The sequence below is a fragment of the Nerophis lumbriciformis genome, linkage group LG07 (assembly GCF_033978685.3).
Source record: "Nerophis lumbriciformis linkage group LG07, RoL_Nlum_v2.1, whole genome shotgun sequence".
NCBI classification, from domain to species: Eukaryota; Metazoa; Chordata; class Actinopteri; order Syngnathiformes; family Syngnathidae; genus Nerophis; species Nerophis lumbriciformis.
In genome coordinates, this window is record NC_084554.2 from 1,018,973 (window position 1) to 1,045,433 (window position 26,461).

The 26,461-nt window shown below is 40.0% G+C and overlaps 1 protein-coding gene across 1 annotated transcript in view; it reads left to right on the plus strand.

Annotated features, from left to right (window-relative positions):
• The window catches only part of LOC133609171 (supervillin-like), a 97,564-nt gene that overhangs the window by 55,685 nt on the left and 15,418 nt on the right, over positions 1–26,461 (plus strand). Inside the window, exons 24-29 of the mRNA XM_072913440.1 lie at positions 3,271–3,446; positions 10,108–10,240; positions 10,310–10,571; positions 13,957–14,111; positions 15,442–15,547; positions 20,382–20,589. Coding sequence (XP_072769541.1) covers positions 3,271–3,446; positions 10,108–10,240; positions 10,310–10,571; positions 13,957–14,111; positions 15,442–15,547; positions 20,382–20,589 — 1,040 coding nt within the window. The remainder of the gene's footprint in view (positions 1–3,270; positions 3,447–10,107; positions 10,241–10,309; positions 10,572–13,956; positions 14,112–15,441; positions 15,548–20,381; positions 20,590–26,461) is intronic.

Below are 26,461 nucleotides of genomic sequence, written 5' to 3' on the forward strand. Positions count from 1 at the left end.
TATGGCCCACCACTTCATTTAATTTGGCCCACCACATCATTTAAGTTGGCCTGCCACATAATTTAATTCGGCCCACCACGTTATCTAAGGTGACCCACCACATCATTAATGTGGTCTGCCACATCATTTAATTCGGCCCGCCTCATCTATTAATTCGGCCCGCCTCATCCTTTAATTTGGCCTGCCACATCATTTAATTTGGCCTGCAACCTCATTTAATGTGGCCCACTACATCATTAATGTGGTCCGCCACGTCATTTAATTCCGCCCACCACATCATTTAGGGTGACCCGCTCCATCATTTAAAATGGCCTGCCACATAATTTAAGTTTGACACCATATTATTTAATTCAGCCCACCACTTCATTTTAAATGGCCCACCACATAATTTAATTCGGCCCACCACATCATCTAAGGTGACCCACCACATCATTAATGTGGTCTGCCACATCATTTAATTCGGCCCGCCTCATCTATTAATTCGGCCCGCCTCATCCTTTAATTTGGCCTGCAACCTCATTTAATGTGGCCCACTACATCATTAATGTGGTCCGCCACGTCATTTAATTCCGCCTACCACATCATTTAGGGTGACCCGCTCCATCATTTAAATTGGCCTGCCACATAATTTAAGTTTGACACCATATTATTTAATTTGGCCCACCACTTCATTTAATGTGGCCCACCACATCATTTAAGTTGGCCTGCCACATAATTTAATTCGGCCCGCCACATCATCTAAGGTGACCCACCACATCATTAATGTGGTCTGCCACATCATTTAATTCGGCTCGCCTCATCATTTAATTAGGCCCGCCTCATCCTTTAATTTGGCCCGCCTCATCATTTAATTCGGCCCGCCTCATCCTTTAATTTGGCCTGCCACATCATTTAATGTGGCCCACCACCTCATTAATGTGGTCCGCCACGTCATTTAATTCAGCCCACCACATCATTTAGGGTGACCTGCCCCATCATTTAATTCGGCCTACCACATAATTTTAGGTTTCCCGCCATATCATTTAATCCGGCCCACCACTTCATTTATGTGTTTCGCCACATCATTTAAATCGGACCACCACTTCATTTAACGTGGTTCGCCACGTCATTTAATTCGGCCCACCACGTCATTAATGTGGTCCGCCACATCATTTATTTCGGCCCACCACATCATTTAAGATGACCCGCCCCATCATTTAATTTGGCCAGCCACGCAATTTAAATGTGGCCCGCCACATCATTTAATTCGGCCCACCACTTCATTTAAGGTGGCCGACCACATCATTAATGTGGTCCGCGACATCATTTAATTGAGCCCACCACACCATTTAAGTTGGCCTGCCACGTAGTTTAATTCGGCCCACCACATCATTTAAGGTGACCCACCACATCATTTAAGGTGACCCACCACATCATTAATGTGGTCTGCCACATCATTTAATTGAGCCCGCCTCATCCTTTAATTTGGCCTGCCACATCAATTAATGTGGCCCACCACATCATTTAATTCAGCCCACCACATCATTTAGGGTGACCTGCCCCATCATTTAATTTGGCCTGCCACATAATTTAAGGTTTCCCGCCATATCATTAAATTCGGCCCACCACTTAATTTAACATTGGCCCACCACATCATTTATGTGTTTCGCCACATAATTTAAGGTGACCCACCACATCATTTAAGGTGACCCACCACATCATTAATGTGGTCTGCCACATCATTTAATTCAGCCCGCCTCATCCTTTAATTTGGCCTGCCACATCATTTAATGTGGCCCACCACTTCATTTAAGATAACCCACCACATCATTTAAGTTGGCCTGCCACATAATTTAAGTTTGACACCATATCATTTAATTCGGCCCACCACTTCATTTAATTCAGCCCACCACATCATTTAGGGTGACCCACCACATCATTAATGCGGTCTGCCACATCATTTAATTCAGCCCGCCTCATCCTTTAATTTGGCCTGCCACATCATTTAATTCAGCCCACCACATCATTTAAGATAACCCACCACATCATTTAAGTTGGCCTGCCACATAATTTAAGTTTGACACCATATCATTTAATTCGGCCCACCACTTCATTTAATGTGGCCCACCACATCATTAATGTGGTCCGCCAAACATTTAATACAGCCCACCACATCATTTAGGGTGACCTGTCCCATCATTTAATTTGGCCTGCCACATAATTTAAGGTTTCCCGCCATATCATTTATATCAGCCCACCACTTCATTTAAAATGGCCCATCACATCATTTATGTGTTTTGCCACATCATTTAATTCGGCCCACCACTTAATTTAAGTTGGCCCACCACATCATTTATGTGTTTTGCCACATCATTTAATTCGGCCCACCACTTCATTTAAGATAGCTCACCACATCATTTATGTGTTCCACCACGTCATTTAATTCGGCCCACCACTTCATTTAAGGTGGCCCACCACATCATTTAAGGTGGCCCACCACCTCATTAATGTGGTCCGCGACATCATTTAATTCAGCCCACCACATCATTTAAGTTTGGCCTGCCACATAATTTAATTCGGCCCACCACATCATTTAAAGTGGCCCACCACATCATTTAAGGTTTTCGCAACATCATTTAATTCGGCCCACAACATTTAAAAGTGGCCCACCACGTCATTTAATTTGGCCCACCACATCATTAATGTGGTCCGCCACGTCATTTAATTCAGCCCACCACATCGTTTAGGGTGACCTGCCCCATCATTTAATTTGGCCTGCCACATAATTTAAGGTTTCCCGCTATGTCATTTAATGCGGCCCACCACATCATTTATGTGTTTTGCCACATCGTTTAATTCGGCCCACCACTTCATTTAAGATAGCTCACCACATCATTTATGTGTTTCGCCACATCATTTAATTCGGCCCACCACTTCATTTAATGTGGTTCGCCACATCATTTAATTTGACCCACCACTTCATTTAAGGTGGCCCACCACATCATTTAATTTGGCCAGCCACACAATTTAATGTGGCCCACCACTTCATTTAAAGTGGCCGACCACATCATTAATGTGGTCCGCCACCTCATTTAATTCGACCCACCACATTAATGTGGCCCGTCATGTTATTTAATGTAGTCTGTCATGTTATTTAATGTGGCCCGTCGGTTTATTTATGATGGTCCGTCATGTTATTTAATGTGGCCCTCAGAGGGCAGCCACAAGTGCGATGTAAAAAGGTGTGGTCTGGAAGGAGTGGAAGACCTTGACCTGGCCCGCTGTGCCCAGGTTCTGGTGCTGGACTTTGGCAGTGAGATGTACATCTGGCACGGCAAGGAGGTGACCCTGGCACAGAAGAAGGTGGCCTTTCAGCTGGCCAAGCACCTGTGGAACGGCACCTTCGACTACACCAACTGTGACATCAACCCTCTGGACCCTGGAGAATGTAACCCCCGCATACCCAAGTAGGAAACACCTCATGACACCTCTGGGCTGTAGCCAACGCCATCCCCAAGTAGGAAATAAACTATTTACAATTTAAAAAAACATTTTTCTTCAATTGAAAAAACAATTCTGAAGTGAAAAAAAATATTTCCTTTAAATAAATAAAAACACCACAAGTAAACAATTGAGAAAAATGCTAATGTTGGCATGCTAACAACAAGCATGTATGAAAATATAGAACTCTTGAGGTGTATACCTGCAAAAATAGCTAAAAAAAAAGAATACATGCTAGCGCTAACATGCTAACGTTAGCATGCCATCAGTTGCATGTGTCAAGTAGCAAAATATGACTATACTTGCAAAATAGTACATAAAGTAAAATAAAAAAACTACAAGTAAAAAAACACATTTTAAAAGTAGCTAACATGCTAACGTTAAGCATGTGTCAAATATCACAATGTAGAACTCTTGAGGTGTATACCTGCAAAATTAGCTCGTAAAAAAGGTAGCATGCTAGCGCTAACATGCGTCAAGTACCAAAATATGACTTGAGTTGTATACTTTCCAAATAAAACATCAAATAAATACAGTTTGATTGAATGAAAAATAGCTTAAAGTAGCCAACAGGCTAACAAGCATGCGTCAAATATCCAAATGTAGAACTCTTGTGGTGTATACATGCTAAAATAGCTATTCAAATGCTATTGCTAACATGCTAAGGTTAGCATGTTAGCAGTGGAGTACTATTAGCAAGCATCATTTTGACATTGGAATGGTAATTATTGAACAGTCACATGTGATGATGTCATGATGAAAGGTCATTATTGAACAGTCACATGTGATGATGTCATAATTGAACAGTCACACGTGATGATGTCATGATGAAAGGTCATTATTGAACAGTCACACATGATGTTATGATGAAAGGTCATTATTGAACAGTCACATGTGATGATGTCATGATGAAAGGTCATTATTGAACAGTCACATGTGATGATGTCATGATGAAAGGTCATTATTGAACAGTCACATGTGATGATGTCATGATGAAAGGTCATTATTGAACAGTCACACATGATGTTATGATGAAAGGTCATTATTGAACAGTCACATGTGATGATGTCATGATGAAAGGTCATTATTGAACAGTCACATGTGATGATGTCATGATGAAAGGTCATTATTGAACAGTCACGTGATGATGTCATGATGAAAGGTCATTATTGAACAGTCACATGTGATGTCATTATGAAAGGTAATTATTGAACAGTCACATGTGATGATGTCATGATGAAAGGTCATTATTGAACAGTCACGTGATGATGTCATGATGCATGCAGGAAAGGTCATTATTGAACAGTCACATTATTATGTGATGATGTCATGATGAAAGGTCATTATTGAACAGTCACCTGTGATGATGTCATTATTGAACAGTCACACGTGATGATGTCATGATGAAAGGTCATTATTGAACAGTCACATGTGATGATGTCATGATGAAAGGTCATTATTGAACAGTCACACGTGATGATGTCATGATGAAAGGTCATTATTGAACAGTCACATGTGATGATGTCATGATGAAAGGTCATTATTGAACAGTCACATGTGATGATGTCATGATGAAAGGTCATTATTGAACAGTCACATGTGATGTCATGATGAAAGATCATTATTGAACAGTCACACGTGATGATGTCATGATGAAAGGTCATTATTGAACAGTCACACGTGATGATGTCATGATGAAAGGTCATTATTGAACAGTCACATGTGATGATGTCATTATTGAACAGTCACACGTGATGATGTCATGATGAAAGGTCATTATTGAACAGTCACACGTGATGATGTCATGATGAAAGGTCATTATTGAACAGTCACACATGATGTCATGATGAAAGGTCATTATTGAACAGTCACATGTGATGATGTCATGATGAAAGGTCATTATTGAACAGTCACACGTGATGATGTCATGATGAAAGGTCATTATTGAACAGTCACACGTGATGATGTCATGATGAAAGGTCATTATTGAACAGTCACGTGATGATGTCATGATGAAAGGTCATTATTGAACAGTCACGTGATGTCATGATGAAAGGTCATTATTGAACAGTCACGTGATGATGTCATGATGAAAGGTCATTATTGAACAGTCACACGTGATGATGTCATGATGAAAGGTCATTATTGAACAGTCACACGTGATGATGTCATGATGAAAGGTCATTATTGAACAGTCACACATGATGTCATGATGAAAGGTCATTATTGAACAGTCACACGTGATGATGTCATGATGAAAGGTCATTATTGAACAGTCACATGTGATGATGTCATTATTGAACAGTCACACGTGATGATGTCATGAAGAAAGGTCATTATTGAACAGTCACATGTGATGATGTCATGATGAAAGGTCATTATTGAACAGTCACACATGATGTCATGAGGAAAGGTCATTATTGAACAGTCACACGTGATGATGTCATGATGAAAGGTCATTATTGAACAGTCACATGTGATGATGTCATGATGAAAGGTAATTATTGAACAGTCACACGTGATGATGTCATGATGAAAGGTCATTATTGAACAGTCACACGTGATGATGTCATGATGAAAGGTCATTATTGAACAGTCACACGTGATGATGTCATGATGAAAGGTCATTATTGAACAGTCACGTGATGATGTCATGATGAAAGGTCATTATTGAACAGTCACGTGATGATGTCATGATGAAAGGTCATTATTGAACAGTCACGTGATGATGTCATGATGAAAGGTCATTATTGAACAGTCACACGTGATGATGTCATGATGAAAGGTCATTATTGAACAGTCACACGTGATGATGTCATGATGAAAGGTCATTATTGAACAGTCACACATGATGTCATGATGAAAGGTCATTATTGAACAGTCACACGTGATGATGTCATGATGAAAGGTCATTATTGAACAGTCACACGTGATGATGTCATGATGAAAGGTCATTATTGAACAGTCACACATGATGTCATGATGAAAGGTCATTATTGAACAGTCACACGTGATGATGTCATGATGAAAGGTCATTATTGAACAGTCACATGTGATGATGTCATTATTGAACAGTCACACGTGATGATGTCATGAAGAAAGGTCATTATTGAACAGTCACATGTGATGATGTCATGATGAAAGGTCATTATTGAACAGTCACACATGATGTCATGAGGAAAGGTCATTATTGAACAGTCACACGTGATGATGTCATGATGAAAGGTCATTATTGAACAGTCACATGTGATGATGTCATGATGAAAGGTAATTATTGAACAGTCACACGTGATGATGTCATGATGAAAGGTCATTATTGAACAGTCACATGTGATGATGTCATTATTTAACAGTCACACATGATGATGTCATGATGAAAGGTCATTATTGAACAGTCACACGTGATGATGTCATGATGAAAGGTCATTATTGAACAGTCACACGTGATGATGTCATTATTGAACAGTCACATGTGATGATGTCATGAAGAAAGGTCATTATTGAACAGTCACACGTGATGATGTCATGATGAAAGGTCATTATTGAACAGTCACATGTCATGATTAAAGGTCATTATTGAACAGTCACACGTGATGATGTCATGATGAAAGGTCATTATTGAACAGTCACACATGATGATGTCATGATGAAAGGTCATTATTGAACAGTCACACGTGGTGATGTCATGATGAAAGGTCATTATTGAACAGTCACATGTGATGATGTTATGATGAAAGGTCATTATTGAACAGTCACACGTGATGATGTCATGATGAAAGGTCATTATTGAACAGTCACATGTGATGATGTCATGATGAAAGGTCATTATTGAACAGTCATGTGATGATGTCATGATGAAAGGTCATTATTGAACAGTCACGTGATGATGTCATGATGAAAGGTCATTATTGAACAGTCACATGTGATGATGTCATGATGAAAGGTCATTATTGAACAGTCACATGTGATGATGTCATGATGAAAGGTCATTATTGAACAGTCACATGTGATGTCATTATGAAAGGTAATTATTGAACAGTCACATGTGATGATGTCATGATGAAAGGTCATTATTGAACAGTCACGTGATGATGTCATGATGAAAGGTCATTATTGAACAGTCACATGTGATGATGTCATGATGAAAGGTCATTATTTAACAGGCACACGTGATGATGTCATTATTGAACAGTGACATGTGATGATGTCATTATTGAACAGTCACACGTGATGATGTCACGATGAAAGGTCATTATTGAACAGTCACATGTGATGATGTCATGATGAAAGGTCATTATTGAACAGTCACACGTGATGATGTCATGATGAAAGGTCATTATTGAACAGTCACACATGATGATGTCATGATGAAAGGTCATTATTTAACAGTCACACATGATGTCATTATTGAACAGTGACATGTGATGTCATTATTGAACAGTCACACGTGATGATGTCATGATGAAAGGTCATTATTGAACAGTCACACGTGATGATGTCATGATGAAAGGTCATTATTGAACAGTCACACGTGATGATGTCATGATGAAAGGTCATTATTGAACAGTCACATGTGATGATGTCATGATGAAAGGTCATTATTTAACAGTCACACATGATGTCATTATTGAACAGTGACATGTGATGATGTCATGATGAAAGGTCATTATGAACAGTCACACGTGATGATGTCATTATTGAACAGTGACATGTGATGATGTCATGATGAAAGGTCATTATGAACAGTCACACGTGATGATGTCAAGATGAAAGGTCATTATTGAACAGTCACACGTGATGATGTCATGATGAAAGGTCATTATTGAACAGTCACATGTGATGATGTCATGATGAAAGGTCATTATTGAACAGTCACATATGATGATGTCATGATGAAAGGTCATTATTGAACAGTCACACATGATGTCATGATGAAAGGTCATTATTGAACAGTCACATGTGATGATGTCATGATGAAAGGTCATTATTGAACAGTCACATGTGATGTCATTATGAAAGGTCATTATTGAACAGTCACATGTGATGATGTCATAATGAAAGGTCATTATTGAACAGTCACACGTGATGATGTCATGATGAAAGGTCATTATTGAACAGTCACATGTGATGATGTCATGATGTAAGGTCATTATTGAACAGTCACACGTGATGATGTCATGATGAAAAGTCATTATTGAACAGTCACGTGATGATGTCATTATTGAACAGTCACACGTGATGATGTCATGATGAAAGGTCATTATTGAACAGTGACACGTGACGATGTCCTAATGAAAGGTCATTATTGAACGGTCACATGTGATGATGTCATTATTGAACAGTCACACGTGATGATGTCATGAAGAAAGGTCATTATTGAACAGTCACATGTGATGATGTCATGATGAAAGGTCATTATTGAACAGTCACATGTGATGATGTCATGATGAAAGGTCATTATTGAACAGTCATGTGATGATGTCATGATGAAAGGTCATTATTGAACAGTCACGTGATGATGTCATGATGAAAGGTCATTATTGAACAGTCACATGTGATGTCATTATGAAAGGTAATTATTGAACAGTCACATGTGATGATGTCATGATGAAAGGTCATTATTGAACAGTCACATGTGATGATGTCATTATTGAACAGTCACACGTGATGATGTCATGATGAACGGTCATTATTGAACAGTCACATGTGATGATGTCATGATGAAAGGTCATTATTGAACAGTCACACGTGATGATGTCATGATGAAAGGTCATTATTGAACAGTCACACGTGATGTCATGATGAAAGGTCATTATTGAACAGTCACACGTGATGATGTCATGATGAAAGGTCATTATTGAACAGTCACATGTGATGATGTCATGATGAAAGGTCATTATTGAACAGTCACATGTGATGATGTCATTATTGAACAGTCACACGTGATGATGTCATGATGAAAGGTCATTATTGAACAGTCACACGTGATGATGTCATGATGAAAGGTCATTATTGAACAGTCACACGTGATGATGTCATGATGAAAGGTCATTATTGAACAGTCACATGTGATGATGTCATGATGAAAGGTCATTATTTAACAGTCACACGTGATGATGTCATTATTGAACAGTGACATGTGATGATGTCATGATGAAAGGTCATTATTGAACAGTCACACGTGATGATGTCATTATTGAACAGTCACATGTGATGATGTCATGATGAAAGGTCATTATTGAACAGTCACATGTGATGATGTCATTATTGAACAGTCACACGTGATGATGTCATGATGAAAGGTCATTATTGAACAGGCACACGTGATGATGTCATTATTGAACAGTGACATGTGATGATGTCATGATGAAAGGTCATTATGAACAGTCACACGTGATGATGTCATTATTGAACAGTGACATGTGATGATGTCATGATGAAAGGTCATTATTGAACAGTCACATGTGATGATGTCATGATGAAAGGTCATTATTGAACAGCGACATGTGATGATGTCATTATTGAACAGTGACATGTGATGATGTCATGATGAAAGGTCATTATTGAGCAGTCATATGTGACGATGTCATGATTGTGATGATGTCATGATTGTTTGTGTGTGTGCAGGAAAGGACGAGGGCGTCCTGACTGGGCGCTGTTTGGCAGAGTGACTCATCACAATGAAACGTCCTTGTTCAAGGAGAAGTTCTTGGACTGGACTGAAGCCACACCAACCATCAGGAGCATCAGTGACCACCAGGTGGCGTGCAGGTGTACAGGTAGCAACACGCTATGTTAGCGCTCATGTCTGTCTTCCTGTCCGCAGCAGCTGACTTCACTCCGCCCTCGCGCCTTCCACGCCGCTCGCATGATGGCGCCCGCACGCACCCTGGTGGACGGCGTGGATGTGGGGCGGGGCTACGGACTGGTGGAGGCGGACGAGCGGCGGTGCTACGAGGTGCGCACCTTGGCTGTGGACGTCTGGCACATTCTGGAGTTTGACTACAGCCGCCTGCCGCGCCAAAGCATCGGCCAGTTCCACGAGGGCGACGCCTACGTGGTGAAGTGGAAGTTCATGATCAGCACCGCAGGTCTGGACCACGCACTTAACCACTTCCTGTTACAGAAATGTAACACTTAACCACTTCCTGTCACATAAATATAACACTTAACCACTTCCTGTTACATAAATGTAACACTTAACCACTTCCTGTTACATAAATGTAACACTTAACCACTTCCTGTCACAGAAATGTACCACTTAACCACTTCCTGTCACATAAATGTAACACTTAACCACTTCCTGTCACAGAAATGTAACACTTAACCACTTCCTGTGACATAAATGTAACACTTAACCACTTCCTGTCACATAAATGTAACACTTAACCACTTCCTGTCACATAAATGTAACACTTAACCACTTCCTGTCACATAAATTTAACACTTAACCACTTCCTGTGACAGAAATGTAACACTTAACCACTTCCTGTGACATAAATGTAACACTTAACCACTTCCTGTTACATAAATGTAACACTTAACCACTTCCTGTCACATAAATGTAACACTTAACCACTTCCTGTCACATAAATGTAACACTTAACCACTTCCTGTCACATAAATGTAACACTCAACCACTTCCTGTGACATAAATGTACCACGTAACCACTTCCTGTCACATAAATGTAACACTCAACCACTTCCTGTGACATAAATGTACCACGTAATCACTTCCTGTCACATAAATGTAACACTCAACCACTTCCTGTCACATAAATGTACCACGTAACCACTTCCTGTCACATAAATGTAACACTCAACCACTTCCTGTGACATAAATGTACCACGTAATCACTTCCTGTCACATAAATATAACACTCAACCACTTCCTGTAACATAAATGTAACACTTAACCACTTCCTGTGACTTAAATGTAACACTTAACCACTTCCTGTGACATAAATGTACCACGTAACCACTTCCTGGTACATAAATATACCACTTAACGACTTCCTGTGACTTAAATTAACCATATAACGACTTCCTGTGAAATAAATGTACCACATAATTACTTCCTGTGAGAATTGCTTTTATTTTACCACATAACGACTTGCTGTGACATAAATGTAACACAACAACTTCCTGTGACGTAAATGAACAACATAACCACTTCCTGTGGAATAAATGTACCATATAACGACTTCCTGTGACATAAATGAACCATATAACGACTTCCTGTGACATAAATGTACCACATAACGACTTCCTGTGATAATTACTTTTATTTTACCATATAATTACTTCCTGTGACATAAATGTAACACAACAACTTCCTGTGACGTAAATGAACCACATAACGACTTCCTGTGACATAAATGTACCACATAATGACTTCCTGTGACATAAATGTACCACTTAATGACTTCCTGTGACATAAATGTACCACATAATGACTTCCTGTGACATACATGAACCACATGACTTCCTGTGAAATAAATGTACTACATAATGACTTCCTGTGACATAAATGTACCACTTAATGACTTCCTGTGACATAAATGTACCACATAATGACTTCCTGTGACATACATGAACCACATAATGACTTCCTCTGAAATAAATGTACCACATAATGACTTCCTGTGAAATAAATGTACCACATAATGACTTCCTGTGACATAAATGAACCACATAACTTCCTGTGACATAAATGTACCACATAATAACTTCCTGTGATAATTACTGTTATTTTACCACATAATGACTTCCTGTGACATAAATGAACCACATAATGACTTCCTGTGACATAAATGTACCACATAATGACTTCCTGTGATAATTACTTTTATTTTACCACATAATGACTTCCTATGACATAAATGAACCACATAAGGATTTCCTGTGAAATAAATGTACCACATAACAACTTCCTGCGAAATAAATGTACCACATAACAACTTCCTGTGACATAAATGTACCACATAATGACTTCCTGTGACATAAATGAACCACATAATGACTTCCTGTGACATAAATGAACCACATAATGACTTCCTGTGAAATAAATGTATCACATAACTTCCTGTGAAATAAATGTACCACATAACAACTTCCTGTGACATAAATGTACCACATAACAACTTCCTGTGACATAAATGTACCACATAATGACTTCCTGTGACATAAATGAACCACATAATGACTTCCTGTGACATAAATTAACCACATAATGACTTCCTGTGAAATAAATGTATCACATAACTTCCTGTGAAATAAATGTACCACATAACAACTTCCTGTGACATAAATGTACCACATAACAACTTCCTGTGACATAAATGTACCACATAATGACTTCCTGTGACATAAATGTACCACATAATGACTTCCTGTGACATAAATGTACCACTTAATGACTTCCTGTGACATAAATGTACCACATAATGACTTCCTGTGACATACATGAACCACATGACTTCCTGTGAAATAAATGTACTACATAATGACTTCCTGTGACATAAATGTACCACTTAATGACTTCCTGTGACATAAATGTACCACATAATGACTTCCTGTGACATACATGAACCACATAATGACTTCCTCTGAAATAAATGTACCACATAATGACTTCCTGTGAAATAAATGTACCACATAATGACTTCCTGTGACATAAATGAACCACATAACTTCCTGTGACATAAATGTACCACATAATAACTTCCTGTGATAATTACTGTTATTTTACCACATAATGACTTCCTGTGACATAAATGAACCACATAATGACTTCCTGTGACATAAATGTACCACATAATGACTTCCTGTGATAATTACTTTTATTTTACCACATAATGACTTCCTATGACATAAATGAACCACATAAGGATTTCCTGTGAAATAAATGTACCACATAACAACTTCCTGTGAAATAAATGTACCACATAACAACTTCCTGTGACATAAATGTACCACATAATGACTTCCTGTGACATAAATGAACCACATAATGACTTCCTGTGACATAAATGAACCACATAATGACTTCCTGTGAAATAAATGTACCACATAACAACTTCCTGTGACATAAATGAACCACATAATGACTTCCTGTGATAATTACTTGTATTTTACCACATGACTTCCTGTGACATAAATGAACCACATAAGGATTTCCTGTGAAATAAATGTACCACATAACAACTTCCTGTGAAATAAATGTACCACATAACAACTTCCTGTGAAATAAATGTACCACATAACAACTTCCTGTGACATAAATGTACCACATAATGACTTCCTGTGACATAAATGAACCACATAATGACTTCCTGTGAAATAAATGAACCACATAACGACTTCCTGTGACATAAATGTACCACATAACTTCCTGTGATAATTACTTTTATTTTACCACGTTTCTGTGACCGTTACCTTTTATATAAAAAGTCTTCTTGTTCTCCTTCATGTCAGTGGGGAAGCATCAGAAGCCAGACCAGAAAAAGACCGCAGGACCCGGGAGAGAGAAGTGCTGCTACTTCTTCTGGCAAGGTCGCAACTCCACCATCAGCGAGAAAGGAACGTCAGCCCTCATGACCTTGGAACTGGACCAAGAGCGAGGAGCTCAGGTAAACAAACATCGTCTCCCGCAGTCTTTTATTTTGACATTTTTAAATGGATTACTGCCAAAACTCTACAAACACACAACAATGTTTTTACTCACGCCCAACAATTCGCAAGTAAAAAAAGCAAACAAATGTTTTCAATTAAAAAAACTTTTTTTTTTTCTTCAATAAAAAGAATATATTTGGGAGTTTTAGAAATAAACTTTTTTCTTCAATTAAAAAAACAATTCTTAAATTTCCAAAAAATAATTAGATTAAAAAAATGAAAATCTTTTCCTCAAAAAACTATTCGCATGTAAAAAAAAAAAAGGTATTTTCTTTAGTTAGTAAAGATTTGCAAGTGAAAAGAACAATTTTCAATTCAAATGATTTTCAAGTTTAAAAAAAAGTTTTATTTAGATAAACAAGTAAAATAAAAATAAAAATGTAATTAGAATAACGATTTGCAAGTAAAATAAACTATTTTCTTTAGATAATAAAAACTATAAACAAGTTCAAAAAAATAAATGTTCTTTCATTAAAATGATTTGCAAGAAAAAAACATTTTTAAATAAAAACTATAAAAAAGTTAAAAAAAGGTTTTTGTAGTTTAAAAAAAGATTATCAGATAAAAAAAACATTTTATTCAATTAAAGTAATAATTTGCAATTAAAAAAATAGTTCTTGAATGAAAAAAAAAAACGATTTTCAACCGAACAAAACTATTTTCTTCAATTAAAAAATTATTGCAAGTAAAACAAATCTTCAATAAAAACTGTAAAAAAAGATTCGCAAGTAAAAAAAAAAAAAAATTTGTTTAATTAAAAAAACAATTCACAAGTATAAAAAAATGTTCTTAAATTAAAACGATCACAAGTAAAAAAAACAATTCTCTTCAATTTGGAAAACAAATTGCAAGTATAACAACACATTTCGGCAAGTATAAAATTTGAACAAGCTCAACCTGTAAGTTAACCTCTCTCTCTCTTCTTTCCGCCAATTTCCTCCCCAACCTGCTTTTTCTTCTCTATTTCTGGTGGACGGCACCATGCGCCAATAGCAGTAGCTCTAACTGCCCTAAAATGACTCAGCAGCACCACCTGTTGGACAATTACAGGTGCTCTGAGTGCAGGTGTGTGGATCAATGTTACTGCCTGAACAAAATCCATTTTTAGATTTGGGGATATTTTTCCTTTTTAATGGAAGAAAATGTTTTTTTATACTTGTGAATGTTTTTTGTAGTTGAATCGTTTTTGTACGTGTGCATTGTTGGACTTGAGTAAAAAAAAAATTTTGTGTAGTTTTGTCAGTCATTTCCCTGTAAAATGTTGACTGTGACTTCCTGCGGCGTCAGATCCAAGTCCAGCAGGGCAAAGAGCCGCCGTGCTTCCTGCAGTGCTTCAGAGGAGGGATGGTGGTCCACGCTGGGAGGAGAGAGGAAGACCAGGAGAACTCACACAGTAAGAGACACAACATTAGGTACACCTACACTGAGGGCCACATTTTCATAGTTCTCATTTCCAAAAACATTCGCTCAATTTTGGTGCACGTTAAAGGTCCTTTTGGGTCCCAGTCATTAAAGTGCTAAAAAAGAAGTCATTTAGTATTATTTGTTTGACTTTCAACACTTAAATATATATGTTTATTTACCTTTCATAATAATAATACATTTTATTTGTAAAAAGCTCTTTACATTGAGCAAACAACCTCAAAGTGCTACAGTGCATTAAAACAAAATAAAAAAGGTGCTAGTCCTAAGTGTCCCAATACTTTTGTTCAGTTTTGGTCATAAGTGTCCCAATACTTTTGTCTACTTTTAGTCCGAATTGTCCCAATACTTTTGTGTAGTGTACCTACCTTGTCTGCATTGTGTGGGCACACTGGTGCTTCCTGCTTTTAAGCAGCTTTCTTGAAAAAACAGCAGCATCAGCACAGCGGCTCATTGAAGGGTCATAAAATCAAAACCGGAGCCGGTATTAAAACTCTTTCGATAACTTTTAATCAAAAGGGTTCAATCTCTCTCCTGTGTTAGTTGGAAGGCGAAACGACAAACGCGCTCAGAGGGGATAATGTTTGAAGAAAGGTGACCGGTTTTTACAAAAAAAGGGTTTTGAAGGGGAAATAGCAAACTTCCTGTTGATTTTTGCTGGGGGTTGTCAATCTATGAAATGTAGGTCTAAGTGAGACCTACATAGAGGTTTTTGTTTCATGTCTCTCCGACCTTCCCGGTGGGAGTTACAGGCAGTTTTGTCATTTTTTTCTTCCGAGGAGCAGTTTTTTCAGCGTTTTATTAAAAAATTGTGCTAGAGCGCAATTTTGAGATTTGGGGTTAGGTTTTTTCATTAGATCGCAATTTTTGCCAGTCCTGATGTGTGTGTTCAGTTCGGTGAGTTTTGAAGCATGTTAAGGGGGTCAAATTACAGCTCAAAGAGGCAAAAGTGACTGTTTTTAGTACTTTTTTGTCTTGAAGGGGGAATTGCCAACTTCCTGTTGATTTTTGCCCGAAGATATACAATTATGAAAACTAGGTCTAAGTCAGACCTACATAGAGGTTTTTGTTTCATGTCTTTCCGACCTTCCTAGTGGGAGTTACAGGCAGTCTAGTTTTTTTTTTTTTCCTAGGGGGCGCTAGAGCGCAATCTTGATTTTTGCGGTTCGTTTTTTTTTAATTAAAAAACAATTTTCACAGGTCCTGATGTGTGGGTCAAATATGGTGAGTTTTGAAGCATGTTAAGTGGGTCAAATTAGTGCTCAAAGAGGCGGCGGAAGAAAAAGAATAAAGAATAAGTGTCCCAATACTTTTGTCTACTTTTAGTCCGAATTGTCCCAATACTTTTGTGTAGTGTACCTACCTTGTCTGCATTGTGTGGGCACGTTGGTGCTTCCTGCTTTTAAGCAGCCATCTTAAAAAAACAGCAGCGCAGCAGCATCAGTGCAGCGGGTCTTTGAAGGGTCATAAAATCAAAACCGGAGCAGTTAGAAAAAAAGCGCTTCTGTCATTGTAATCACAAGGGTTCAATCTCTCTCCTGTGTTAGTTTGAAGGCGAAACGACAAGGAAGGTGACCGGTTTTTACAAAGAATGTGTTTTGAAGGGGGAATAGCAAACTTCCTGTTGATTTTTGCTGGGGGTTGTCAATTTATGAAATGTAGGTCTAAGTGAGACCTACATAGAGGTTTTTGTTTCATGTCTCTCCGACCTTCCCAGTGGGAGTTACAGGCAGTTCTGTCAGTTTTTTCTTCCGAGGAGCAGTTTTTTTTGCGTTTTATTCAAAAATTGCAGTAGAGCGCAATTTTGAGATTTGGGGTTAGGTTTTTTTTTTGGGATCGCAATGGTTGCCAGTCCTGATGTGTGCGTTCAGTTTGGTGAGTTTTGAAGCATGTTAAGGGGGTCAAATTACAGCTCAAAGAGGCAAAAGTGACTGTTTTTAGTACTTTTTTTGTCTTGAAGGGGGAATTGCCAACTTCCTGTTGATTTTTGCCCGAAGATATACAATTATGAAAACTAGGTCTAAGTCAGACCTACATAGAGGTTTTTGTTTCATGTCTTTCCGACCTTCCTAGTGGGAGTTACAGGCAGTCCTTATGTCCCATTGTATAAGGACTCCCTTTGGGAGTCCTTATACAATGGGCCATGCGGGCCCTAATAAAAAATCCAACTAAATATGTCAGGGATCCAAAAAGGTGTCTAAAATTATTGTTTTACTTTCTACACTTAAATCTTGACACCAGATGACATTCTTGGAGTAACTAAATATTTGACTATGAAGCGCAAAACCAGTAAAGATAAGCTAATACGTTAGCATGCTAACAGTTGATGTTTTTGAAGTAAGAAAATATTTGACTATAAAATAGCAAACATTTGTTAACAGGCTAGAATTCTAGCAGTTAACGTGCGTTAAGTAAAACAAGAAGTGTGGACCAGAAAACTAAAATAGGCAAAATGTTCTCATCATTTATTAGGCTGACGTTAGTAAATAATAATGTCAATAAATACAAATATAGTTGAAATGATGTGATTGTGATAATGTCATTATATATATGTATATTAGAGATGCGCGGATAGGCAATTTATTTCATCCGCAACCGCGTCAGAAAGTCGTCAACCATCCGCCATCCACCCGATGTAACGTTTGATCAGAACTGCACCCGCCCGCCATCCGCCCGAAGTTTTATTTACGGAGGCAATAATTGAGCATGGATTTCCAATCGCACTGGCTGATCACATGGGACAGTTAAATGTTTGTAATGCAACCTTTAAAAATCATTACGCGGTGATCGCGGTCCCAAAAATAAACTTTTCTTGCATGATAATGTCCAGAAAAATTCGCTTTATATTACTATAGAGTCCTTTTAACGAATGAGTTTGATGGTTTATCACAAACCTTAAATGAAAGAAGTCCTTTGTTCTCCTGCACCATGCATGCGCTTTGGCCTTGCTTCGTGTTTGGCGCGCAATCCTGTCGGCTGTATTTCACAGCACGACATACTGTTAAAAGTGTTTATACTATTTATGCTTTCAAGTCCAAGTTGAAGAAATCTTGTTAAATGTTGACAGCATAACTACCAAAATACAGAAGTATGTCCTTAATATTTTTGCAGTGCTATTTCTGTTGAAAAGTTCAAATGATTACATTAGAGATGTGATGTGCCACTTTTCAAGTGTCTGATGGCTTCAATTAATTTTCATTCATTTTTCATATTTTGAATTCTTTTGAAAGGCTTACAAAAAAACTACATTTGAATTGTAATTCCATGCTATTGACAGGACTATTAATTGTAATGAAGTTAGCTTACCATGTTTACAGTATGATAATTGTGATAGAAATGTGAATTTTAGGCACAGAATATTTTTTACAATTGAACAAGGCAGTAGATTATACAAGCTTGGACAGAAAGTTAATAATGACACCAATTTTTTTTTTTTTATGGAATTGTTTAGTACTGTTTTACCATTTGTTTACTGTAAAAAGTGTTTATACTTTCAATGAACAAATTGAAGTCTTGTGAAAGGTTGACAGGATAACTGGCATTAACTGTCAAAATAATTTCAAACTATTGAAGTTAGCTTACAGAATAAACATGCCAATCAACCCATATGATTTGTGCTGTAATATTTTTGTTTTGAAAAGTCACTGTGACTGATAGAAAAGTGATGGTTTTAGCAACATTTTAACCTGTCTGAATGCTAATAATCATTTTGCGTCGGGGGGGGCGAAGCCCTGAACCCTCCACCAGGACTTTGTCCTGGACCTACCGGGGCCTGCGGCCCTTGGACCCTGGCTACTAGGTTTTTCTGATTTCAAAAGTTGGCAGGTATGGTGAGGTTATAAAGCTTTTGCCTGTTAAAGAAAGGAGACTGATCCAATGCAGCACAGACATTCGCGTGCCACGCTGTCACGACCCAGACGCACACCAGTGCGCAATCATATGGGAGCCGCGCTGAGCGCACCTCCAAGCGCGTCTCGCTGCCGGCGACGGCCAGGTATGGGCCCACGCTCCAGCGCCATCCATTTTCAGGGCTAGTTGATTCGGCAGGTGGGTTGTTACACACTCCTTAGCGGGTTCCGACTTCCATGGCCACCGTCCTGCTCTCTATATCAACCAGGGTGAGCCCCACCCCTTTCGTGAGCGCACTGCGCGCGGAGTGACCCCTGTTACGCGCCCCCGGCAACAGGGGTGGCGGGCAGGTAAGCTGCGCGGGCGGAGCGCGCGGAGTGACCCATGTTACGAGCCCCCGGCCACGGGGGTGGCGGGCAGGTAAGCTGCTTACCTGCTGCGCGTGACGCCGGCCGCGGCGAAGGCGGACGAGGCGGGGTGTCGGTGCGGTGGGCGCGGTGGTGACCCTGGACGTGCGTCGGGCCCTTCTCGCGGATCGCCTCAGCTACGGCTCCCGGTGGGGCCCTCTCGGGGGAAGGGGCCTCGGTCCCGGACCCCGGCGAGGCGTCCCTTCTCCGCTCCGTAAAAGTGTCCATCTCTTTTCTTTTTTTCTTCTTCTGTTGTGGCATATGCTGCAGGTGCCTGCTCGTTTTTCGTATGTGGGTAACAACATTTAACTATGTATATATATTTACCAATTGGTTTAACTGCCACCCGCAAAAATAAATAAAAAAATAAATATCTAATTAATCCGCCCGACCCGACCCGCGCGCGGATACCCGACCCGACCCGCGCGCGGATAAAATCTTTTTTTTTTTTATTTCATCCGCCCGATCCGCGGATAATCCGCGGACTCCGCGGTTGTGCCCGCAAACCGCGCATCTCTAATATGTATATATATATGTGATTGTGTGCAGGTGATTGGCGGCTGTACTGTGTGAGAGGGGAGGAGGAGCTGGAGAGCCACCTGGTGGAGGTGTTGTGTCACTGCAGCAGTCTGCGCTCCAGAGCCTCCATGTTGTTGCTGAACATGAAACTGGCCAACATGTTGCTGTGGCACGGCTGTAAGACCCTCAAACACACACGCCTGGTAGCTAACATGGCCGCCAGCAGGATACAGCAACTGTAAGCAACACACCAACTCTACTTGTCCTCTACAAGTGTGTGTACTTGTCCTCTACAAGTGTGTCTACTTGTCCTCTACAAGTGTGTCTACTTGTCCTCTAGAAATGTGTGTACTTGTCCTCTACAAGTGTGTCTACTTGTCCTCTACAAGTGTGTCTACTTGTCCTCTAGAAATGTGTGTACTTGTCCTCTAGAAGTGTGTGTACTTGTTCTCTAGGAGTGTGTGTACTTGTCCTTTAGAAGTGTGTGTACTTGTCCTCTACAAGTGTGTCTACTTGTCCTCTAGGAGTGTATGTACTTGTTTATGTACTTGTCCTCTACAAGTGTGTGTACTTGTCCTCTAGAAGTGTGTGTACTTGTCCTCTAGAAGTGTGTGTACTTGTCCTCTACAAGTGTGTCTACTTGTCCTCTACAAGTGTGTCTACTTGTCCTCTAGGAGTGTATGTACTTGTTTATGTACTTGTCCTCTAGAAGTGTGTGTACTTGTCCTCTAGGAGTGTGTGTACTTGTCCTCTAGAAGTGTGTGTACTTGTCCTCTACAAGTGTGTGTACTTGTCCTCTAGACGTGTGTGGACTTGTCCTCTACAAGTGTGTGTACTTGTCCTCTAGGAGTGTGTGTACTTGTCCTCTAGAAGTGTGTGTACTTGTCCTCTAGAAGTGTGTGTACTTGTCCTCTACAAGTGTGTGTCTACTTGTCCTCTACAAGTGTGTCTACTTGTCCTTTAGAAGTGTGTGTTTACTTGTCCTCTAGAAGTGTGTGTACTTGTCCTCTAGAAGTGTGTGTACTTGTCCTTTAGAAGTGTGTGTACTTGTCCTTTAGAAGTGTGTGTACTTGTCTTCTAGAAGTGTGTGTACTTTTCCTCTGGAAGTGTGTGTACTTGTCCTCTACGAGTGTGTGTACTTGTCCTCTACGAGTGTGTGTACTTGTCCTCTACAAGTGTGTTTACTTGTCCTCTAGAAGTGTGTGTACTTGTCCTCTAGAAGTGTGTGTACTTGTCCTTTAGAAGTGTGTGTACTTGTCCTTTAGAAGTGTGTGTACTTGTCTTCTAGAAGTGTGTGTACTTTTCCTCTGGAAGTGTGTGTACTTTTCCTCTACGAGTGTGTGTACTTGTCCTCTACGAGTGTGTGTACTTGTCCTCTACAAGTGTGTCTACTTGTCCTCTAGAAGTGTGTGTACTTGTCCTCTACGAGTGTGTGTACTTGTCCTCTACAAGTGTGTGTACTTGTCCTCTACAAGTGTGTGTACTTGTCCTCTACGAGTGTGTGTACTTGTCCTCTACAAGTGTGTCTACTTGTCCTCTACAAGTGTGTGTGTACTTGTCCTCTACAAGTGTGTCTACTTGTCCTCTACAAGTGTGTCTACTTGTCCTCTACAAGTGTGTGTACTTGTCCTCTACAAGTGTGTCTACTTGTCCTCTATGAGTGTGTCTACTTGTCCTCTACAAGTGTGTCTACTTGTCCTCTAGGAGTGTGTGTACTTGTCCTCTACAAGTGTGTCTACTTGTCCTCTACAAGTGTGTGTACTTGTCCTCTACAAGTGTGTCTACTTGTCCTTTAGAAGTGTGTGTTTACTTGTCCTCTAGAAGTGTGTGTACTTGTCCTTTAGAAGTGTGTGTACTTGTCCTTTAGAAGTGTGTGTACTTGTCCTCTACAAGTGTGTCTACTTGTCCTCTACAAGTGTGTCTACTTGTCCTCTACAAGTGTGTGTACTTGTCCTCTACAACTTGTCCTCTACAAGTGTGTCTACTTGTCCTCTACGAGTGTGTGTACTTGTTCACTACAAGTGTGTGTACTTGTCCTCTACAAGTGTGTGTACTTGTCCTCTACAAGTGTGTCTACTTGTCCTCTACAACTTGTCCTCTACAAGTGTGTCTACTTGTCCTCTACGAGTGTGTGTACTTGTTCACTACAAGTGTGTGTACTTGTCCTCTACAAGTGTGTGTACTTGTCCTCTACAAGTGTGTGTACTTGTCCTCTACAACTTGTCCTCTACAAGTGTGTCTACTTGTCCTCTACGAGTGTGTGTACTTGTTCACTACAAGTGTGTGTACTTGTCCTCTACAAGTGTGTGTACTTGTCCTCTACAAGTGTGTGTACTTGTCCTCTACAAGTGTGTCTACTTGTCCTCTACAAGTGTGTCTACTTGTCCTCTACAAGTGTGTGTACTTGTCCTCTACAAGTGTGTCTACTTGTCCTCTACAAGTGTGTGTACTTGTCCTCTACAACTTGTCCTCTACAAGTGTGTCTACTTGTCCTCTACAAGTGTGTACTTGTCCTCTAGGAGTGTGTGTACTTGTCCTCTAGAAGTGTGTGTACTTGTCCTCTAGAAGTGTGTGTACTTGTCCTCTAGAAGTGTGTCTACTTGTCCTCTAGGAGTGTGTGTACTTGTCCTCTACAAGTGTGCGTACTTGTCCTCTAGGAGTGTGTGTACTTGTCCTCTAGAAGTGTGTGTACTTGTTCTCTAGGAGTGTGTGTACTTGTCCTCTAGGAGTGTGTGTACTTGTCCTCTAGAAGTGTGTGTACTTGTCCTCTAGGAGTGTGTGTACTTTTCCTCTAGAAGTGTGTGTACTTGTCCTCTACAAGTGTGTGTACTTGTCCTCTAGGAGTGTATGTACTTGTTTATGTACTTGTCCTCTAGAAGTGTGTGTACTTGTCCTCTAGAAGTGTGTGTACTTGTCCTCTAGAAGTGTGTGTACTTGTCCTCTACAAGTGTGTGTACTTGTCCTCTAGACGTGTGTGGACTTGTCCTCTACAAGTGTGTGTACTTGTCTTCTACAAGTGTGTGTACTTGTCCTCTAGGAGTGTGTGTACTTGTCCTCTAGAAGTGTGTGTACTTGTCCTCTAGAAGTGTGTCTACTTGTCCTCTACAAGTGTGTGTACTTGTCCTCTACAAGTGTGTCTACTTGTCCTCTACAAGTGTGTCTACTTGTCCTCTAGGAGTGTATGTACTTGTTTATGTACTTGTCCTCTAGAAGTGTGTGTACTTGTCCTCTAGAAGTGTGTGTACTTGTCCTCTACATGTGTGTGTACTTGTCCTCTACAAGTGTGTGTACTTGTCCTCTAGACGTGTGTGGACTTGTCCTCTACAAGTGTGTGTACTTGTCTTCTACAAGTGTGTGTACTTGTCCTCTAGGAGTGTGTGTACTTGTCCTCTAGAAGTGTGTGTACTTGTCCTCTAGAAGTGTGTCTACTTGTCCTCTAGAAGTGTGTGTACTTGTCCTCTACAAGTGTGTGTACTTGTCCTCTAGGAGTGTGTGTACTTGTCCTCTAGAAGTGTGTGTACTTGTCCTCTAGAAGTGTGTCTACTTGTCCTCTACAAGTGTGTGTACTTGTCCTCTACAAGTGTGTCTACTTGTCCTCTACAAGTGTGTCTACTTGTCCTCTAGGAGTGTATGTACTTGTTTATGTACTTGTCCTCTAGAAGTGTGTGTACTTGTCCTCTAGAAGTGTGTGTACTTGTCCTCTACATGTGTGTGTACTTGTCCTCTACAAGTGTGTGTACTTGTCCTCTACAAGTGTGTCTACTTGTCCTCTACAAGTGTGTGTACTTGTCTTCTACAAGTGTGTGTACTTGTCCTCTAGGAGTGTGTGTACTTGTCCTCTAGAAGTGTGTGTACTTGTCCTCTAGAAGTGTGTCTACTTGTCCTCTAGAAGTGTGTGTACTTGTCCTCTACAAGTGTGTCTACTTGTCCTCTAGGAGTGTATGTACTTGTTTATGTACTTGTCCTCTAGAAGTGTGTGTACTTGTCCTCTAGAAGTGTGTGTACTTGTCCTCTACATGTGTGTGTACTTGTCCTCTACAAGTGTGTGTACTTGTCCTCTAAACGTGTGTGGACTTGTCCTCTAGAAGTGTGTGTACTTGTCCTCTAGAAGTGTGTCTACTTGTCCTCTAGAAGTGTGTCTACTTGTCCTCTAGAAGTGTGTGTACTTGTCCTCTAGGAGTGTGTGTACTTGTCCTCTAGAAGTGTGTGTACTTGTCCTCTAGAAGTGTGTCTACTTGTCCTCTAGAAGTGTGTGTACTTGTCCTCTACAAGTGTGTCTACTTGTCCTCTAGGAGTGTATGTACTTGTTTATGTACTTGTCCTCTAGAAGTGTGTGTACTTGTCCTCTAGAAGTGTGTGTACTTGTCCTCTACATGTGTGTGTACTTGTCTTCTACAAGTGTGTGTACTTGTCCTCTAGGAGTGTGTGTACTTGTCCTCTAGAAGTGTGTGTACTTGTCCTCTAGAAGTGTGTCTACTTGTCCTCTACAAGTGTGTGTACTTGTCCTCTACAAGTGTGTCTACTTGTCCTCTACAAGTGTGTCTACTTGTCCTCTAGGAGTGTATGTACTTGTTTATGTACTTGTCCTCTAGAAGTGTGTGTACTTGTCCTCTAGAAGTGTGTGTACTTGTCCTCTACATGTGTGTGTACTTGTCCTCTACAAGTGTGTGTACTTGTCCTCTAGACGTGTGTGGACTTGTCCTCTACAAGTGTGTGTACTTGTCTTCTACAAGTGTGTGTACTTGTCCTCTAGGAGTGTGTGTACTTGTCCTCTAGAAGTGTGTGTACTTGTCCTCTAGAAGTGTGTCTACTTGTCCTCTAGAAGTGTGTGTACTTGTCCTCTACAAGTGTGTGTACTTGTCCTCTAGGAGTGTGTGTACTTGTCCTCTAGAAGTGTGTGTACTTGTCCTCTACAAGTGTGTGTACTTGTCCTCTAGGAGTGTGTGTACTTGTCCTCTAGAAGTGTGTGTACTTGTCCTCTAGAAGTGTGTCTACTTGTCCTCTACAAGTGTGTGTACTTGTCCTCTACAAGTGTGTCTACTTGTCCTCTACAAGTGTGTCTACTTGTCCTCTAGGAGTGTATGTACTTGTTTATGTACTTGTCCTCTAGAAGTGTGTGTACTTGTCCTCTAGAAGTGTGTGTACTTGTCCTCTACATGTGTGTGTACTTGTCCTCTACAAGTGTGTGTACTTGTCCTCTAGACGTGTGTGGACTTGTCCTCTACAAGTGTGTGTACTTGTCTTCTACAAGTGTGTGTACTTGTCCTCTAGGAGTGTGTGTACTTGTCCTCTAGAAGTGTGTGTACTTGTCCTCTAGAAGTGTGTCTACTTGTCCTCTAGAAGTGTGTGTACTTGTCCTCTACAAGTGTGTCTACTTGTCCTCTAGGAGTGTATGTACTTGTTTATGTACTTGTCCTCTAGAAGTGTGTGTACTTGTCCTCTAGAAGTGTGTGTACTTGTCCTCTACATGTGTGTGTACTTGTCCTCTACAAGTGTGTGTACTTGTCCTCTAGACGTGTGTGGACTTGTCCTCTACAAGTGTGTGTACTTGTCTTCTACAAGTGTGTGTACTTGTCCTCTAGGAGTGTGTGTACTTGTCCTCTAGAAGTGTGTGTACTTGTCCTCTAGAAGTGTGTCTACTTGTCCTCTACAAGTGTGTGTACTTGTCCTCTACAAGTGTGTGTACTTGTCCTCTAGGAGTGTATGTACTTGTTTGTGTACTTGTCCTCTAGAAGTGTGTGTAGTTGTCCTCTGGAAGTGTGTGTACTTGTCCTCTAGAAGTGTGTCTACTTGTCCTCTACAAGTGTGTGTACTTGTCCTCTAGGAGTGTGTTTACTTGTCCTCTAGAAGTGTGTGTAGTTGTCCTCTAGAAGTGTGTGTGTGTACTTGTCCTCTAGAAGTGTGTGTAGTTGTCCTCTGGAAGTGTGTGTAGTTGTCCTCTAGAAGTGTGTGTAGTTGTCCTCTAGAAGTGTGTGTACTTGTCCTCTAGAAGTGTGTGTAGTTGTCCTCTGGAAGTGTGTGTACTTGTGCAATCAACACTTTTTGTGTAGTTGTCCTCTCGAAGACAGGAAGTTTGTATCATTGTGTAACAACACTTGTTGTGTAGTTGT